Source organism: Cryptomeria japonica, chromosome 11 (assembly GCF_030272615.1).
Source record: "Cryptomeria japonica chromosome 11, Sugi_1.0, whole genome shotgun sequence".
Taxonomy (NCBI): Eukaryota; Viridiplantae; Streptophyta; class Pinopsida; order Cupressales; family Cupressaceae; genus Cryptomeria; species Cryptomeria japonica.
The window spans coordinates 213,360,750-213,381,626 of NC_081415.1; the positions used below are offsets into that span (position 1 = coordinate 213,360,750).

General features: G+C 37.8%; 1 protein-coding gene across 3 annotated transcripts in view; it reads left to right on the forward strand.

The window, feature by feature from the left end:
- The window catches only part of LOC131068771 (exocyst complex component EXO84B), a 202,287-nt gene that overhangs the window by 112,959 nt on the left and 68,451 nt on the right, over window positions 1–20,877 (forward strand). For all 3 annotated transcript variants that reach the window (XM_058004032.2, XM_058004034.2, XM_059214075.1), the window contains exon 3: window positions 15,719–16,775. In XM_058004032.2, coding sequence (XP_057860015.2) covers window positions 15,719–16,775 — 1,057 coding nt within the window. The remainder of the gene's footprint in view (window positions 1–15,718; window positions 16,776–20,877) is intronic.

Consider the following 20,877-nt stretch of genomic DNA (forward strand, 5'->3'; position numbering starts at 1 on the left):
CCTAGGGGATTCGGTGGCAGAGAATCAGGTTCTTGATTGCATTCCATCTCTGGTCACGGGGGAGATGAATGAGCAGCTTTTGTGTCCTATCTTATTGGAAGAGCTAGAAAGGATTGTCTTTCACATGAGGAAAGGAAAAGCTCCTGGCTCGAATGGGTTCCCGGTGGAATTCTTTTATGAGTTTTGGGATATTATCAAACTGGATTTATTGGAGGTGGTCCAGGAGTCCCAGAGGAACAAGCAGATGCTTAGGGCGTTGAATGCGACTTTCATTGCTCTTATCCCCAAGTGTGAAGGGGCCGACCGGTTAGGTCAGTTCCGCCCTATCTCTCTCTGCAATGTGGTTTATAAGATCATCTCCAAGCTTATCACGGAGAGATTGAAGAAGTGCTTGGGGAATGTCATCTCAGAGGAGCAAAGTGGTTTTGTGGAAGGTTGCCAAATCCTGGATGGTGTGGTCATTGCTACAGAGACCATTCATTCCATGGATTCATCCAAGGAAAAAGCTATGTTTATCAAGTTGGATATGGCTAAGGCGTACGATAAAGTTCGATGGTCCTTCCTTCAGAAGATCCTCAGGGCCTTTGGTTTTGCTGATGAGTGGGTTCAGTGGGTTATGAGTTGTGTTACGACTACTTCTTTCTCTGTGCTTATTAATGGAGACCATATTGAGCTGTTTAGTGCTTCCAGGGGTCTTCGCCAGGGGGACCCTCTCTCACTTTATTTATTCATTTTGTTGGCTGAGGGGTTGGGGAGGCTGATTAAGCAGAATGTGGGGCTGGGTATTATTCAGGGTTGGAGATGGGGTAATGACCTCCAGCCGTAGTCACATTTGCAGTTTGTGGATGACACAGCCCTTATGGGGCTCGCTCGGGTCAGAGAAGCTACTAATCTGCGAAAGGCCTTGGATGTTTATCTTGAGGCCTCGGGCCAGTTGATCAATGAGAATAAATCTTCTATCATCTTCTTCAACACTCCTGAAGCTATTCAAAGGAGGATTGCACTTATATTAAGATTCTAAGTTGGCTCCCTGCCCTTGATCTACTTGGGTATCCCTATTTCTCCCGGCAAACCTCCTAGAGAGTCTTGGCAGGGCATTCTTGATAAATTCCACACAAAGGTTGATCACTGGACTCACAGATGGCTTTCCTTTGTTGGGAGAGTTCAACTGATTCAGTTGGTGGTTCAGGCTCTTCCGATCTATCGATGTATGCTTCATGTGGCTCCTAAGTGGTTCTTGAAGGGATTGGATTCTCTGGCTAGGCAATTCTTATGGGTAGGCAATGTTTCCTCATCCAAATGGAGTCTGGTTAATTGGAACTTAGTGTGCACCCCGAAGCAGTCCGGGGGACTTGGTCTAAGGCAATCTATTCTTTTTGGGGAAGCATTGGCTGCTAAATTGTATTGGAGGTGGTGTGTGGAACAGGATCATGGCTGGGCTAGGATTTTGGCCAACAAATATATGACGAGGATCCCGATGGAGGAAATCCCTAGGTATCCGCTTGAGGGAAAGGGCTCTTCAATTTGGGTCACTCTCAAGAAGGGGGTTGCTCTCATTAAGTCTGGGCTTTTTTGGATTTGTAGAAGGGGGGAAGAGGTCCTTTTCTGGAATGATTCGTGGGATGGTTATCCTCCCATCCTTGATCAGTTCACTCATCTTGGGAATCTGAGCCAAAGGTTTTTGGAGGCAGGTTGGTCAAGGGTGAGTGACTTTAAGGCTACTTATAGGTGTGGTAGGCTGGATTTGGAGCGGTGGAAAGCTCCTAATGAGTGGCCGGTTGCTGGGATGGAGGATGAGTGTGCAGAGTTGCAGGGCATTCTGGCGAGTAGACACTGCAACTTCCTCAAGGGAAGGGATGGGCTTGCTTGGTCCCCAAATCCTAAGGGAGTTTTTACGGTAGCTAGTGGATATCGGGAATTGTTGAACCGAGGTTTGGAGGAAGGGGAGGTGAACTGGTGGAAACAGGTGTGGAATAAGGTTTCCTGGCCGAAGTGTAACTGTTTTGCTTGGACCTTGGCTCTGAATAAATGTCTAACCTGGGATAATATTCGCAAGCGGGGATTCTTGGGGCCTTCTATTTGTGTTATGTGCGGTAATGGGGAGGAAGATTCCTCACACTTGTTCTTCAAATGTCCCTTCTCGATGCTTATTTGGCATTATTGGTGGGGAGTGTGGAAGCATCCGTGTGTCCATGCAGATTCTCTGGTGGAGTTCTGGAGCAGTTTGGGCAGACCTCCTATCGTGTCCTTCTTCCTCCAGACTGTCTAGTATATCAGGCCCATCTTCATTCTGTGGCAGATCTGGCTTGAGAGGAACAAAAGGATCTTTCGTGAGGTCAGAATGTTTGTTCAGCAAGTTTGGAATAGGATCATGGCCATGATTCGGGAGTCAGTGGAAGCTAAATATGAGGTGAACTTTCCGTTGAATAGAGATGAGGCAGACATTGTGAGTAGGTTTGGCCTGCAAGAGCTATCTCCGGCCTTAGCTTGTGTCAGGCGAGGTAGAAGGGCTTCGAAGAAGGTTCAAAGGGTGGGAAGGTGGATACCCCCTCAGGATGGGATTATCAAGATTAACACTGATGGCTCATCTAGGGGTAAACCTGGCCCAGCTGGTGTTGGGGGTGTAGGCAGAAATAGCAGGGGGGAGGTTGTTTTCCTATTTTCGGTTCATAAAGGGAGGCACTCTAATAATTGTATGGAGGGATTTGCAATTCTCTACGCCCTTGAACGAGCTTAGGAGCAGGGTCATAGCCAGGTGATTTGTGAATCAGACTCACAAATTGTTGTTAACTTGTTGAATGAGCAAAAGGATAATGGTATTCAGTGGCAGTTGACAGGGATTGTTCAACGGATTCTCCATATTAGTTCTTTAATGGAGCAGGTGGCCTTTATCCACATCCCTAGAGAATGGAATAGAGCAGCTGATTGTTTGGCAAAGTGGGCCTCGGAACATGGTAGTGATTGGAAGGTTGAAAGTTGGGAGCATCTTTCTGAGGATCAATCTCAGGGATTGCAGAAGATTTTTACTGAGGATATGGAGGATTAGGTTGTTGGTTGTGGTGGGGCTGGCTTGTTGGTTTTGCCTTGGGGCTCGGGGCTCTGGCTCTCTTTGTAATTCTTGTTCTTGAGTTTCAATAAAGTTTTTACCCCTTGTATTAAAAAAAAATAGTTAAACAGTAATTATTCTGTATTACTATTGCAAATTACTAGATAGTTAAACAGTAATTTCTAAAATTACTAAGTTTTAAATAGTTCAATTATGTAATCTAATAATTAAACAGTTAAACAATATTTTTTTTTTTTTTTTTTTTTCGGTAATTGGCCGAAGCCTGAATAGCTTTTGATTGGAGCTATGAACCAGTGGGGACACAGTAGGGGGCCCCATCCCCATTACATATATTTGAATTATTATTATTATTATTGTGTTTATTAGATTGACCCCAAGACCTTCCCCATCCTATGGAAGGCCAAGAGTCACAACTTAGAATTCCACTTCAGATGTCTCTATTGGGAATTGAACTTGGGTCTCCACAGTGAGAACCCATTGTTTTAACCAATTAAGCTCAACCCCTTTGACCAATTAAACAATATTTTAACAGTAATACAAAATATTTAATAATTACAGTAATATTAAGTTTTAATAGTAATACAAAATATTTAATATTACTGTTAATATTTAATATGACTGTTATTATTGTTAATGAAAATTAATATTTACTAAATTATTATTACTAAATTAATATTTACTAATTATTATGCTTATTAAATATTTAATGTTAATATTTATTGTTAAAATTTTAACTGTAATTTTATGACTATTAATAAATATCGTTTAATATCGTAAACAAATATTTATTAACAACCATAAAAATTGCAAAGAAAAAAACGATATTCACAAACAAATTAACAGCCATGAAAAATGCGATGTTAAAAAATGCAAAGAAATGGAGAAGATTAAATACTTGGAATTGCAGCTCCCACTGTCGTGAATTTTCCTGCCGTTTCTCCCGTGAGTTCTCTCGCGATATGCAGATGGCGTGAATTCTCCTGCCGTGAGTTCTCCCGTGAATTCTCCCGTGATATGCAGTCAATCTCGCAGTCACTGTTCTCCCACTGCCGTGATATGAAAACCCTTCCGCGTTGCGCACAGATATAGAGCAATTTTTTTTTCGTTTCGCGCCCCTTTTTGGCGAAGTTAGGGTTTTCGCGGGCTCCAATTTTTTGGCTGATTAATCGCGCGATTACTCCCCGATTTAATCGCATAAAAATCGTTGAAAATCGTTGAAAAAAGTCAACAATTAATACTCCTTATTTTCGGGAATTAGTCGCCACTTTTGCCGATCCCTGATTAATTGGGTATAATCGGGTTTTTTTGACGATCGCTGTTTCTATGATTTGAAGGGTTGACCACTTGGTCTAGGTTGATTCCCATAAGATGAGTAGATTGAGCTACAATGAACAAAGATTGAGATTGAGCTTTAGCAAGTGGAATATTTTTTTCAGCTTTATAATAAGCGCATGTTTGATTTGAAACACAATGTGGCCCCAATCACCTTTTGATGTAGATACCTTTATGAAAACTTGTGGGAAAAGTAGAACTAGAAAATATTATAAATAGCAATCAAACCGTCGGAAAGTGCTTTTGAATCTTTGATAGCTCTTCAAAAATATATGACACGCCTATGTAAAAGTAAATGATAAAAATTCAACTACCTATTAAGCTATTTATACTTTGTTGTTTAATGGGAATTTGTAGAATGATCCATATGAGGAAGCCAGTCTCAACAACTCAATGCTGAAATGGTGTGGAGGGAGAGGGACTTTTGGATCATCTTGAATGATAATTTTTTTGAGAATGACAAATATAGACTCCACAATTTGAGCCATATTTCCACATACATGTTTCTTACTTCTCCACATGGAAAAATAGGTCATCTCCACATGTAATAACTACTTGATCTATAAGACAATTACGCTAGTTTCTCTTGCTCCATGACATCTTTTGTTCATTATATGATAATAAATTATGTTAATAACATAACTCTTAGTTATTTCTTTTGGCTAAGTCATGAAATATATCAAGGAGATTTACTATAAAGACCTTCTCCAGGGCAAATGGTATTGTGACGACCTTATTTTGTAAATTACAAAGTAATTTATGCTTACTTATTAAATTATTTCTTTTAATAAACACCTTCTCTAGTGCAAATGGTATTGTCACGACCTTATTTTGTAAATTACAAAATAATTTATGCTTACTTATTAAATTATTTCTTTTAATTTTAAAGAGCAATAAAAATAGAAATTTTAATATTTTACTTTATTAAAAAAGATTTTTTTGTTTTCCTTTTAATAAAATATATTTATTCTTAAAAAAATTATTAATAAAAGATTGTAATATATATAACATGCATTTAATAATGCTAAATAAAGTAACATACTTCTTAGAAAAAAAAAATTAGATACCTTAAATAGAAGGTAATGCTTTTTAAAGAATGCGGAAAGGTTCAGTTCATGTTTTTTAAGTTAATCTAAAAGAAAAGCTAAGTAATACTTAACTTTTAAGAGCCACGTAAGCTTTAAAAAAAAAGCCTTTCTTGGTTTCCACGTGGTGGGAAGAGTTTTAAAGGAAAATCAAATTATGATAAGAGAAAGGAAATGTTAGAAAATGGAAACTTGACTTAATGAGGAAGTTTTAAATGTGTTAGCAATTTATAAACAATTTTTTTAAAAGCACCGTATTTTCTCATGTAACGGAGACTCTAGAGAAGGATGCATAGCTTTAAAAAACATACAGTGAAGTGGACCTTTTATAAAGAAACTAAATTTGCATAAGCTTTGAAAATTTTGTTCTATATTAATCATTATAAAGTCAAAGATTGGCTATGCTTTTTAAGCATTAATAAAATGCATGAAGGGAATAATCATAAAATGCATGAAGGGAATCATAAAATGCATGAAGAGAATAATTATGAAATGCACGAAAGTAGGCTTTCTTATTTAAAAGGGGGACTTTTCCAAATCACAGGAGGAGATAACATTTCATTATTTTACCAACAAAAGAACTTAGCCAAATTTTGGAGAGAAAACCCCTCTTCTTGCTTGATTTTTGGATTTTGAAGAATGAATTGGTTTGTGGGTGGATTTGAATGGGGTTTGTTGCACTGGAGTAGGAATGGGGAGGTCTTCAATGCTGTCCAAGAATTGTACAAATTCGTTTGGTATGTTGGGAGTTCTTTGCATTTTCATTTTGAAGAAAAATGAGGTAGGGCTTGTCATATCTTCTTCAATTCTTCATCTTTTGAATCAAAATTTGTTGCAAATTGATTGTAGTATGGTTTTAAGCATTCTCCCTCGTTAAATATTTTCTTTTGAATGAGTATAGTATTTGTATGTTTCATATTTGGAGAAGCATGGGTTTATATGGGGAAATGTTTCTAAACTTTCATTGGATTATGGGAAAGGAATTTTGAATGCACTTTTGTGTTGTTGGGTGCATGGAGACCAATGGGTTCTCTTAGATTTTGGTTTTGAGTATTTTAGATTTTTAAGGTTTTTAAGGTCCATCAATGGAGAATGGCCTTTTGGATTGGTTTTTATTCAAAAAGTGTAATTAGAGTGTTATGATGTCATAGTTTAATGTGGATTTATATTATAAATTCTTTTATTTGGCTCGATTTGAGTTTATCTTCATTCGGTTATGGTCATGCTAAGATAAACTTATAATCAAGTGAAAAGGGTTAATCAAGGTTAGTAAAATAATGTGTAATTCATATACCTCAAGTATATGGTTTCCATTTGAATGCAATTAAATAAGTCATTATAGATTCTTTAATCTATCTAAGAATTTATGGAAAAATGATTAATGTCAATCTAAGAAACTAGCTTCAATGTCATCTACACAATTATTGACATGAAATAGTTGATATAGGCAACTATAAATATCTTCATTTAACACCCTACTTGTACTGTGGTTATTAAGAACAAGGATAGATAAAAATAGAAGTACTTATGTCAAAGTTGTTCTTTAGTGTTTGATTCAAGAGTTCCACATGACAGTTAATAATGAACAACTCATTTAGACTTTAAGGTAGGGGACATAGATTAATGTATCATTTCAAGGGAAAATTATAATACCATGATTCACGATCTTGGTCATTATCATATATATTTGGATATCTTTATCTTATCAAGTAGTTTTGTATTATTGATCCATGAGGAGTTGAGAATGAATTAGTATTTGAATCTTGCATGGTCCCAAGTTATTTCGTAAAGATTAACGCTTACCTATGGTTTTATTTGCGTATACATGCTTCCTTAAGATTTTATGCTCTTTCTCTCATGCATGTTTGGAATATGAACGTGACATTGTGTTGGATGATTAAACTCAAAGAAGAATGTAAAAATTGGCATGTTAGAGTTGGTTTGATATTGTTTTAAATGCTTGACTTATATTGATTTGGATACTTGATCCATGCCTTCTTTGGTGATCAAGGAATTCATGTTCATGTTGTGAGCAAATGAGAGAAATGCAAATGAGTATAATGAAAGTCAAATGTGATTGATGCCTTGTGTGTATTCATGTGATTGCATTTGATCTCTTAGCATATGCTTACTAATTGTATCACTATGCTTCACACTCTCTTTCATATCATAGTACCAGTACATTAGTATCTTAGAATGTAGATACAATGTGACACTATATTCCATCACCCTGCCAGTTTTGAGTTCCTAAAAGACCATGTGCAGGGTTGGTGGTTCTTTGTGTGATGAAGAACTCCGGGGAAGCATAATTGCTTCATGGTTGGGCGGAAAAGCGCTCTGGCAATGTTCTCGCCCATGGTGTGCTCGTGGGAGATAGATGTCGGAATCTCCTATTAGGATTATCATCAACTATATACATTAAGTATTATTGTAATCAATCTTATCAATGAAATAATTTCCTTATGTTTGCCTATTTCTTGGCTCATGTACTTTGACAATACGTCAAAATAAAATTTTATGTCTCTATTTTAATATATGTTGGAGCAAGTTGTGTTAATGTGTTCTTAATTATGTATGAGATTAAGTGTAGTTATGTAATTTAATATTTTTAATAAATGGAGGTCGTTACAGGTAGTTATTAAGATATTCTTCCAACTTAATTAATAAATATATACAATATAAGTAAACTATCAAAAAATCTTTTTTAAATCTTTCACAAAGGAAATATAGGGACCTCGTCCAACTTAAAATATTATTATTATTTCCCTTCGTCGATCTCTTAGCCTACAAAAAATAAAGAATAGGCTACAGGTCATCAATTAATTCTTTTAGTTTTGGAAGGCGGACATGGCATAATAGTAAATATATCCAATGCTTATGAATAGGGTATTTCCTGGAAATTGTTTCTTTGATTATTCCAAGGTGAATCTCAGGATTCTCACATCCTAGAAGAACATGGTGTGGGTGCAAGCAGTTTGACGGTGTATATGGTAACACTATGGTGATATTTTACTCATTCTATAAAGTTAGCATCATATGGCTATGTTGAAAAATAATTCATCAAGTGATAACACAAGGATGTTTTCTTTGGAAGTGTCCTAGAACCTAACTACTGTAAATATAATCATTTGTTGAGGCCAACTGCCAAACTACATGTTTGTGCAAATTCCTTTTTTTTACCCTTTTACTCTCTATAAAATATTGGTACAAGGAATGATCTCTAAGTAATTGGATAAAACCTCTAGACATCAGTATAAGATTTATTGGCCTTAAAAATAATATAATTTATCTTTTGCAAGAATATTTGAATTTGTTCATGAGGAAAATAGAACAAAGATAATATTTCAATATTTTTCTTGTACATGAGCTTCATATTGTCTTGTTAGATCTCATTTGGAGGATTTTGTATCAACTTGGTATAAGAGGTGTTGTCTTTGATTTCAGCACGACCAAAATTGTGAGGCAACCCTACGAAACTGGTCCGTTTCATACTTTATGACCTTTGGGAGAGCTTGATCGACTTCATCGGTTAGCTTGTTTAGCCTCTTGCTTTTCGTTTTTGTGTTTTCTTAGTTCTTCTAGGTTTGCAGTTTTACCTGCAGTTCGGACTTTAAAGTCTGAACTGCAGGGTCTTTCTTTGCATTTTTTATGCACATCCGACTTTAAAGTCCGATGTGCATTTGCTAGGTTTTGAAGCCTGCAGTTCGGACTTTAAAGTCCGACCTGCAGACTGTTTGGCTGGAGAATGCATGTCGGACTTTAAAGTCCGACTTGCAAGGGTTTTTAGCTTGCATGTTGGTCATTAATGCAGCATTTATTGTTAATTTAAAAGGTTTATTTAGTTAATTTCGCGTGTCTTTTCTTCATTGTTGCTTGTGTCTTCTTCTTCTCCGCGCGCCCTCCTTCGTTTTTGCTCGCCGCAACTCAGATTGGATCGCACCATCATCGAATTTTTCCCCAAATCACTTGTAGCAGAGAAGGTAGGGTTTTGTGTTCTCTTTTCGGGTTTTTCCTTCCTTTTTTTTGTTTGCTTTCTTCCTTTTCCGTTTAGTTTTTCTTTGGGTTTTGCCTTGTGTCAAGAGGACAATCGGACTTTAAAATCCGATTTCCCTCCAAAGTCATCCTTCTCCAAGCTGCACATTGGACTTTAAAGTCCGTTATGCAGTTGGATGGAGGAATCTCCGCATATCGGACTTTAAAGTCCGATATGCGAGATGATTTACCTTCGCATATCGGACTTTAAAGTCCGATATGCGGAGATGTGAAGGTTTGATTGACATGTCGGGTTTTAAAACCCGACATGTCAATCAAAGGTTTTTCCCCTTATAAGCACATCGGACTTTAAAGTCCAATGTGCTGGTTTTGCTCAAAGGTTTTACCCTTGCACATCGGACTCTAAAGTCCGATGTGCTATTGATCTTCCCCAGATTGCACATCGGACGATGTGCTGATAACCTACCCCGAGTTTGCACATCGGACTTTAAAGTCCGACGTGCTAATCAAGATAATTTTCCCTTGCACATCGGACTTTAAAGTCCGATGTGCAAATTTTGTTTTCTAAAGAGCATGTCGGACTTTTTTCCCCGACCTACTGTTTTTGGCAGTTTTACTCCTAAGCCTGTTTTGAGTCCCGTTTTTGATCCGATTGAAGAAAATTGATTTTGATGATGATAATAACTATCAAAAGAGCTAATCCTCAGTGTTGGATGCAGTCACCACGAATGTCAAAACTCCCTCACAACAAATCTGAGCCTTCCTCAAGTCAGTTGGAGTCTTCTCTGGGAAAAACATCATCAAGAAAGATGAAGTACAAGTACAATAAGTACTTGAATATGTACCTAGAGAGTTCAGTGGACTAAAATATCAAGGAAATCAGAGATACTGAGATCGGGCATGTTAATATGCAAGAATTCATTGACCGAGTTGAGAAGGCTCCTGCTCGCCTAACTAATCTGATAAAATCCGAGTTGCATAAATATGCATCCTTTCCAGTTGCAGCTCATGATCCAAAATTTGTGCTTGAAGTAGCGGATCACTTTGATCCAAATACAAGACAGGTGAAAGATGCAGATCGAAATGTCATCATGACCCTGGACAGTGTATTTTTCAATAGTGTCTTTAAAGGTTCCCAAGTGGAAGAGGTGGCTGATATCTCTCAAGAAATTGCTCAAGAGTACTATGAGAAAAATGAGGATAAATGCAAGAAGGTGATCAATACTGTTTTCCTCTCTGCTGCAAGAGGTTCCCTAACCTCACGATGGCCCAAGTGCTTTCACAGGAGTGATTTCAATGAGGAGTACAACGACATGGTCACCATGTTATCAAGGGTGAGGGGGTTAAAAGATTCTCATTACTTTCAAAGCTGGATGTGTTACTACATGAAAATTATCAGGAAAGGAGCTGCAAGAATTGATTGGGGTGAACAGATTAGCGATGCCCTCTGTTCTCAGTTAAAGGAGGTCAAAGTAGCACTGAAATTTTATATGACCTCATACCTGGTTTATGTAGCTGCTTCAATGAGGCAATATCTAGGCTTATCTACTAGGGGTGATAGGAGGTTGGTTCCCGTCTGGGAGTACTATGATCAGCTTACCATCAAGAATCAAGGTAGCCATTACAGAAGAGTTAACGATGCCTTCTTTGCTGTATGGAAGTGCATGTTTGATAAGGGCCCGCAGAAGCGGAGAATATCAGAGGCTGCTTCTAATAGGGTACCTCATTTTGGATGTGTTTTCCTTCAATTTCCTACTTTCACTTATATCCGAATTGGATGCTTCTCAGGTGAGCCTTTTATTCTACCAAGATTTCCTTCTGACAAGATCATTCTCATGAAGTTGTGTAGATAACTAATTAATGTGCATGAAAAACAATCACAAGCACATAAGACTGGGTTGAAGTTCCCAGAGTTAATTGGCAGGTATTCAGTCCTAACCAACCCTAAAGCCAAGAACATGGAGGAAGAAATGTAATGGAATACTATGCGAAGATTCAAGGCACGAAACAATTTGACTTTCGTGGCATAAAGAACAAACTCAAGAGGAGTTATACACATGTTTACAAGTTTGAAGATGTTTGGGTAGATTGTCAGAATGAGGAGGATATAAGAAGGATGGATTTCAGTTGTCTTACCTTGGAACAAATTGAAAACTTGGATTTAGCAAAAATCCCAATGACCATGGAAGACACAGATGACATGATAGACCCTGTCTATTATAAGAAGAAGATTGCTGATTCCCCACTTCCTCCTGTGCAATGGTCAAAGAAGGAAAGAAAATCTATCACCCAAAGGATTGCTCCTATCCTGGCAAACACCGATGCATGGTTGATAAAGAATAATCTCAAGATGAAACAGTTTCCTGCCAGTTCAGGAGATGACGACAACGGTGATGGCCCAACCGGCAAGACAGCTACAACTGAGACAAGAACAAAGAGCAGGGCAGATCCACAAGCACTATCTTCAGCTCCGGTGATACAATCTAAGGGGAAAGGGCCCAAGATTAAATTCATGGTTAAAGGTTCCAAGAAGGGTTAGTCATCATCACCAGTACAGGAAGCAGTGGCAAAAGAACCAGAACAACCGCTTGCCAGTGAAGTTGAAAAAGAGAAGGGGATTGAAGAAGGTGAAATTCTTCAACAAGAGGAACATAGGTTGAAGAAACATCACACCCAGCTGGAGTTGATGCCCCGATCACCTCACAGGTAATCCTCCACTCTATTGTATCTGACTCTGATCAAGAGGATGAAGATTTTCAAGATGGAGATCTAAGTATGGGCATGGGGCAGTCAGAGGCTGCTAAACAGTTTTTCACGCTAACCAATTTCTCCAATTTGGATGATTTTCCTTCATCCACCATTGAATCTACGATGCTGGATTTTAATGAAGTCTTGGAAGGGGCACTTGAAGAACAATCTACAGTGAACTTACCTGTTACTACAGCCACAACATAAATTCCACCATTGGTAAGTGCTGAAGTTGCATCCACGGCGCCTTCAACCCTCCCATTAGTAACGGAAGAGGTGTTAGCAGCAGCAACTATCACAACATCAACAAGTGTTCCACTAGATACTTCAACATTGGTGCCATCAATAACACTCATAACGGCTCCGAGCTCCAGTCAGCCCGCTCTTGAAATTTTAACTGAAAATCAGCAAGGAGCTACTAATCCATCGGCCAATCCAGAATTACCCCCTTGGATGGAAGTAGTGGCCCCTAAGAGGAAAAAACAGGTAATTTCTCTAGATGAGTTTGACTTTGAGCAGTTGGTTCCTCCAAAGCCTAAGGGAACAAAGAAACCAAAGACGGTATCTCGGGTGGTAGTAGACCCGGCTTCTAAGAGAAAGTATGCTGAGGTTATGGTGCCATCGTCAGATAAGGACAAAGGCAACATACGATCTGAGGATTGTACCATGCAGATCGTAGAGCTTGGGGTGGAAACACATGAGAGTATTAAATTGGATTCTCGGACAGCCTTTAATTCTTTGTTGAGGAGATTAGACCAGGAGAGGGACGAGAAAAATGAATTGAAGTAGAAGTGTGAACAACTGACCAATGTTCTTTTAAAGGTCACACAATCTTCTCAAGAAATTGAGCCCATAGGATCCTCAATAGACACCGAAGCTCTAAAGAAGATTGAACAGGTAGGAGCTAAAGGTCGAGTGATGGATAAGTGGATTTCACGGCTAAGGTCAGAAGGCTCTCATCTTCTAAGTTCGACAGTGGGACTATTGGCGGACTATGAAGTAATCCAGAGTTAGATGCAAGAATTCAAAACTTCATTATCATAGGAGATTGAGGAAGTTGTGAAAAGTACTACCTTTTGGAGCAAAATGGAGGACTTCAAGATAGATGTCCTTGTTGAAAATAAGGTAATTCCCACAAGGGAAAAGTACATCCAGATCTTGTCATTATTGTCTCATAAGCAATAGACAATAAGGTTGATGATGGCAGAACTGGACCGAGAAAAGAAAGAAGGTGATGACGAGATTGATCTCATTTTTGCCAAAGTTGCCGATCTTCCTTGTTACTTATATGATGGCGATCAAAATCTCGTTACTGGAGAAGCTATCACACAAGAATTCCTTGCCTTAATAGATCACTGCACGGGACAAGATTTCTCACTTGACACATTTGATAAGCTATTGGAGATCTAGGTTAGTTTTGAAGTCCTTGCATCCATGCTAAAGGATGGGCAAAAGAAACAGGTAAAGATTGAAGATGCAATTTCCCGCGTCCGAGTAATCACAAGTTCTACCCCAATGCCGAACGAAGCAGAGATGAAAGCTATCCTAGCTAAGTTCGAAGATTTTCAGAAATCCAATGAGGAGGAGAATGAAGAATGAAGTGATCCCTTTTGACACCTTCCCTTTATGCAGTTGCATCGATAGATGCTGTCAGTTTTTATGCAGTTGCACGTTTTCTTTATGTTGTAGTTGTAGTAAAATGGGACTGTGCAGTTGAATAAGTCAACTGTACCCACTTTTTTCTCCATTCTTTTCCTATTTAAGGAGGACCTCTTTTGTAAATATTATCTTTTTCGTGCTTAGCAAAACTCTGCAAATTTTTTATCCCAACTAAGACTTTGGGCTTTTGTTGTGAAAATTCTATCAAGCAAATAAAGAAAACAGATTTGTTGATCTCAAACTTTGTGTTGTGTCAAGAAAATTGTTTATATAATTTAATGTTCCTATGTCCATTGAATATATATGTTCTTTATTTCTTTGATCTTGAAGATATTGTTATGTGGGTTAAAGAGCTCCTGAATCATGCAAGTAGACTGTGTGCTCTTAGCATATTTGGGAAATCTTCTGATAAATTAAGTAATTAGTGGTAAGCTTTGTATTGCTGCAATTACTTTTAGTTTAAAGAATTAGGAATTCATACTTGAAGACTTTGAGCTGCGAGTTAAATTTCTAACTTTTTGTAATAATCAGTTTGAGTTAAGATTACATTCAAGAGAGACTTTGTGCTACTTGACTGTAAGTTTTAGCATAGTTTGTTAGATTCATTGTTCTTTTCTTTAAGTATGTAAAGAGGTAGAGAAATTGTAACAAGGTGAAGGGAGAATACATAGACTCTGGAAAAAGAGAGTTATATGCCCAACACCAACCCATAGATTCTGATTTCTTATCAATTAGAGAAGAAATTTCAAAGGGAACCTCCCCTTGATGAGAGGAGAGAGTAATTTCTCAACATAGCTGTGTGTGGACCATATATTTTGTCATTAGTACGCTGGTGACAAAATATTCACCCAACAAGAGGTAAAGAGGTAGCAGGACAAAGTTAAAAATCAATACAATCCTGAGTTCAATACTTCATCATGAGTTTTGTGACTATGTTTTATTGAAATTTTCTATTATATGTGAGGACATATAAGGTGTCATCAGTATCTATATTATTGTTTTAACTTCTAATAGTCAGATCAACAAGGCTGTGATTAGTTATTTCATGTCTGTTTTTTCCTGCATATTTATTTAAATTTGGAAGTCTTGGAAACCTTAGTTTTTGATGCATCATTGAATTCTAGGATTTTGAAAATGGATTCAAATTATGCTCAACATAGAAATGTGTATGGCCGCCAGATACTTGGGAATTCAAATGGAACCGTTTGTGAGAAGTGTAGCACTATATAAATAGGGATAACATATGGTAGGGAATATTGACTTGGGAATGAAGCTAGTCCGACTTCTAACTTTCTTTAGTCAATGTTTATGGTAATGTTATTTTTTTCATATTGCTGTATTTTCTTTAACGTCATTGCTTCACAATCACTGAATTTGTTATGCACAAAATCAAAATGTAAATGGATTGCAATATGAATGACTATATTTTTTTCACAAATCATGTTTTCATTTAAAATTTTCTACATCAGAAATGATTGAACGGTGAGAAATGGGAATGCTTCTTATGAAGATATGCTTTATAAGATTTTAGCTTGTGCAAAGGCCATGGAATACTATTAAGCTAGTAAATATGCATGACCTAATAGTGAAATTGGTTGATACATTAGATTAGAAAATCAAAATTTCCTTTTCCTTTGGGAAACGTACAGATGTGCATCTTTTTTATTAGTGTGTCTTGCATGCCAATATTTGTTGCTTGCAATTCTGTGCTTGTTATGACAAAATCTGTGAGTGATCCTTTCAGACTTGAAATTCCTAAAATATTATGGTTTATGACAATATAGTTGATTTAATATTTCCTTTTTGATGGTTGATAATCTCTCTGAATGTGCAGAATATTTCAAGAAGTAACAGATTTAGAACGTGAACTAATGGAACTGAAAATGCATATTTCTCAACAAGGGATTCTTGTACGTGATATGAAGGATAGTATTTCTCTTGAGTCATTATCAAGTAATTCATGGACTGATATGTCTCCAAGGTCTGTATATCTCGACCATGAACCTTCAAGTGAACTAGCGCACCACATCTACCATCTTACGGATATTTTAGGTGTTCTTTTGTCTGAACATAAAGAAGAGGAAGCATTGTCTGTCCTAGAAGCAGAGGAGAGATATTTTCTAGAGGTTCAGAAAGAAGAAAACATTTCATCTTCACTGCTAGCATTATATGAATCTATTCTTTCTAAGTGGAAGGGCAGGCTTGCAGAACAGTTTGTTCAAATTGTTAAACAACCCAGGATTCGTAGTAGTGAACTACAAAAGATATTGTCTGGCCTTTGTAGACTTGGAGATGGTCCTCATGCACATACTCTATTGCTCAACTCCTATCACTTGCGCCTTCAGACCAAGATTCAAAATGTGTTACCTTCTTGTGGAATATACTCTGCAAATTATGTGACAACTCTGGCACGAATCGTATTTTCTACCATTTCATTGGCTGCTAAACATTCTGTGGAAATATTTGGTGAAGCATCTGCATGCACATCAGAGCTTGTTTTGTGGGCACATAAGGAAACAGATAACTTTGTCGAATTAGTTAAGAAACATGTCTTATCCTTCAAAGAGAGAGCAGGTTGGTTTCAATCTGCTGTTGAATGGGTGCAAGTGGCAGTAGGACATTGTAGCTTGCTGGAAGGTCAGGGAATAGCATTGTGTCCTTATCTCCTAAAGCTCATAAAACCATTTATGGAAGAGGTTTTAGCTGTAAACATAAAACGGATTGAGATAAATGTTAGCATTGCTGCTGCAAATGATGATTGGTTGGTTACTTCTTCACATGTTCTAAATCTTTTCGTGGACAAGCATTCCAACTTGTCAAATATTGCTGGTGACTTGGCGACCCAGTGTAGATTGACTAGCAGTGCACACAAATTTATTTCCATGGTCCAGGTGCATACTTGTTCCTCTTTCTATGCTAGCTGCTAGTAATGATAATTAGTCAGCTACTACTTGGAAATACTTGAAATCCAAGGAAACAATATAAGAAATGGTATTAGTTATTGAGGCATTTTGGTTGAAATGACACCTATTGCATTTCAGAAAAATGGAAAATATGAAGCATTCGCTTGATGCTTGAATCGGATAGTTTGTCTGTTTGAGAATTATTTTTTAATGCTTCTTCTTAATATCTTTGATTCATTTCAACTCCCTTTGTTCTATTTGCTCCTTTTATTCTTTTAAGATTACTGCATTTTGTAATAATAAATTTAAGAAGCATATTTTATTGTTTTGCAAAACAAACAGGGATAAAAACAGCATTTGCTATGGAATAGCAGTGCTGAGAATCAAAATTCTCACTGAGCAACACTATTTACTAACTTTAAAGTCGTTCAATAAATATAAAATTACAATCATAGATGCAATAATTCTTGAATTGTATACTTTGCATGTTTTACACACCTTATTTTATAGCCCAACACAATTAGTAGGGTCAGGGACATTGTTCCAGGCTTCCAGCTGAGAGGTATGGTTGGTTAGTGACTTTGAAGACAAAAGACCCTAAATTTATTTGGGGCCCGTATAGGTGGTTTTGTGGTCCATGGTACTATATTCATTACATTGTAATACGACTTAGCTGCTTCCCATATTGATGTGTGTAAGGAAGTTAAAGTAGAGTGTATAGGGCTAGTAGAGTTCCCCCTACCGATGACATTGAGGTGAAGGGAGGCTTCATGGAGGCCATTGAGAAGATTATCAAATTGGTTACATAAATGATAAATTTTATTTTATTTTCTGATTATTTTTAATTAGTTTCTAATACTATATATTATTTTAGCCATCATCCCCAAATTTTGGTAAAAAAATTGCCATCACCAAAACCCATCCCCATGTCCCTATCATCCCCAAATTTTGAGCAAATTGCTACCATAAGGGTAGCTCCTTTCATTGATTCAAAAGAGAACATACATTTCAATATATATATATTGAGCAAATTGCTACCATAGGGGTACTTCCTTTCATTGATTCAAAAGAGAACATACATTTCAAGAGCAGAGAGAGAAAACAGTATCATACTTGTCTCCATTCTCTAGGATCTCTTCCACCTTGAAAGCTGAAAGATCCCTGATGGATCCCTTTTCTGATCTGCTGTAATTTTTATTTAATAATCTAGGTTTTTGTAATTTTCTGGTGATCTTATAGAATAGACAAAAGTGCAGAAAGGGGGTTTGTTTCTTTTTGTTTTGGAGTTTTGAAGATATATATATAAAGAAACAGTAAACAATAAGAGTGCAAAATAAGAATGGGAACAATGTTCATAAATTAGAACACTTACAATCTAAAATACTACAACTCGTACCAGGACAATAATCTGATTTCCTTGTATTCCAGCAATTATCATTTACCAATTTGGAGCTGCTACAAAATGAATTGACCAGCAATGAATAAGCAAGATAGAACATGCAGATTTCCAGCTCTTCACACCAGCAACAAACCAAACGTGGACAAAAAGGAAGAATGACGCCACCACAAGTCCCAATGGGCTGCAGCTGTAGTCACGTGCCAGCTGAATAAGGTTAGCTGCCTTGATGAAACCCTCTGAATGCAATCTGAATCCTCTGCAATCAATAGCACACCCAATCTCTGTCAACCAATGCCCAACACCCTGAAATATCTACTGACAAACTACTGCCGGGGGCTACGTCCCAGCCAGTATCCAACCTGGGGTTTGCGTCCCAGATGAAGAATCGCTCTACCAGAGCAAATTCGCAAGAAGCAAGTTTTGAATGTGTAAAAGATATCCAAGAGTTAGGTCACAACTTCCTTATAACACCTTCCCACTTAGCTCGAACCCTAAAAGTGACTCAATGGGGCGTTTAGGGTTAAAATGTTATATTTCTCATTTTAAGTTGCCAAGTGTATAGAAAAACGGCCTTTTTTCAAATATAAAGAAATCCGTTCACCAAAAGGATTTGAGTCAAAAGAGAAATATTTAGAAAAGTCCAAGACCTTTCCAACGAGCTATTACACCAAGGGATACGCATCCAGATGAGGCCAAAAATCCCTTATTACTCCAAAATGGCTATAAACATAGCCTTATTTAAATAATAAACGCTAACTTAGGAAATATTAAAAATATAAGCCAAATAGCTGCAAAATGCTCAAATGACACCACAAACCAGAAAGTCAACCTGCCACCTGTCTGTGATTGAAGTCGAAAATCAAGGATCCACTGGCAGTCTCATCCCTAAAATCTAGGGATGCTCCTAGAAACTAGGAAACAAACCCAAATCCTCTGAAACTGAACCCAAAGAATAATCTCAAGGATACCCAACCCTGGGTATGGTCATAACCTCCTAAATAGTAGGGATATCCTCCATAAATGTAGGAACTGTCTCCTAAAAATAAGGAACTGTTCCAAACTGATCAACTACTGCCAGAACACCAAGTCCCAGACACTGTATAACCACACTGAGTCTCTATCCATCGTTGTCAGTCTACAAGACCCCATAATAAGCTGACTCACATGTCTCTGCGAGACAGAGCTAAAGAGAGGACATGACAAAAGCATCAACAACAAACCCCGTGATTTCTTTTGTGTTCATTTTTTTAGAGCAAAAATTGCTGAATCTTTCAACTGTGGGGAAACTAAGTGCCAGATAGCACATTTGGTGGCCTCGTGATCCCCAAAGGTCCTTGGAATGTTGTAGACAAATTTCTCCAATAGCTTCGCATTATGGGTGTGCAGGCCAAACAACAACTTATCTCCTATGATCTTCTGAACCACATCTTCCACATTCCCACTGATCACGAATAATCCCTTCAACTACTCATGCACTGACTCTTGCTCATAGCTACATTCATAGTTCGGGATGATTACGAACTTAGAGGAAGAAGAGCTCACCGTGATGGATCCCTCATCACGAAGCCAAAGGAGATGATCCCATATTTATAAACTGCACAAGCAATCGTCTCGACAGGATGTCGATTAGGAAAGACTCCTCTTTCTTCGCATGTGAAAAATCAACTTTCCAGATTTGTCTGTCCTTCAGATAAGACCAATCCATTCAAAGATCCAAGGCCGTCGGAGATTATTATTCTTTTCCTCTAATCGATAGCGTGATTGGACAACAAGTTCGCTATGTTATTTGCCTCCTTGTAGATGTGTCTGATCGAGTACTCTGCACAATCTTCTGATATCTTCCAAATGTTGTCGGTCCACATTCTTGACTTCCAACTTGGAGTCGTGCCGGTGCTAATGGCTTGTATGACATTCAACGAATCCCCTTCAATAGCTATAATTGTCATCCCTTTCTCTTTGCACATACTCATTTCGACTTGCATGGTGGCAAACTCTGCATCATTGTTCGTTCCATCAGGCAACTTGGTAGATCCACCCCAAGCTAAATCACCCCTACCATTTCTGATTATAAAGCCATCTCTAGATGGACCTGGATTACCATGTGAGGTGTTGCCAAAATTTAGTATGAGACGACCTTCGTGGGGGGGGTAACTGTCAGTGAGAATTTGTCCAGTCCGTATTGTTAGTGATTGTATCCCCTTTCAGCGGTATGAGGTGTGCCCACACCTTAGTCATACGATCATCCCAAGTAGTGAATGAAAAATGAGATTTAATTGCCACACATACATTCACATGCTCACAGATGGCAATCTCCATCTTGCTAATTATAGTATTTCGTTCCATCTCCTTACTCTTGAAAATTCGATAGTTCCTTTCTTTCTATAGATGCTAGATTAGATTGGTGGGAATAGCATACCATAAACCCTTCGAAACCACCTCCTTGTGTAATGTAGGCTAGCACATGAATATTTCATTTTGCGTGGCGGGCAAGGGACCAAAATAATTTAGTTCATTGAGGAAGAAATTCCAGCACTTCTGAGCCACTTCACATTGCACAAATAGATGATCAATGGGCTCTTCATGGCAACAACACATCAAACACTTGAATGGACCAAAGAAACCCAATTTTTATAGTCTACCTCCAATCAGAATATGGATTTGAATGGCCAGCCACATGAAAGCCCTAGCTTT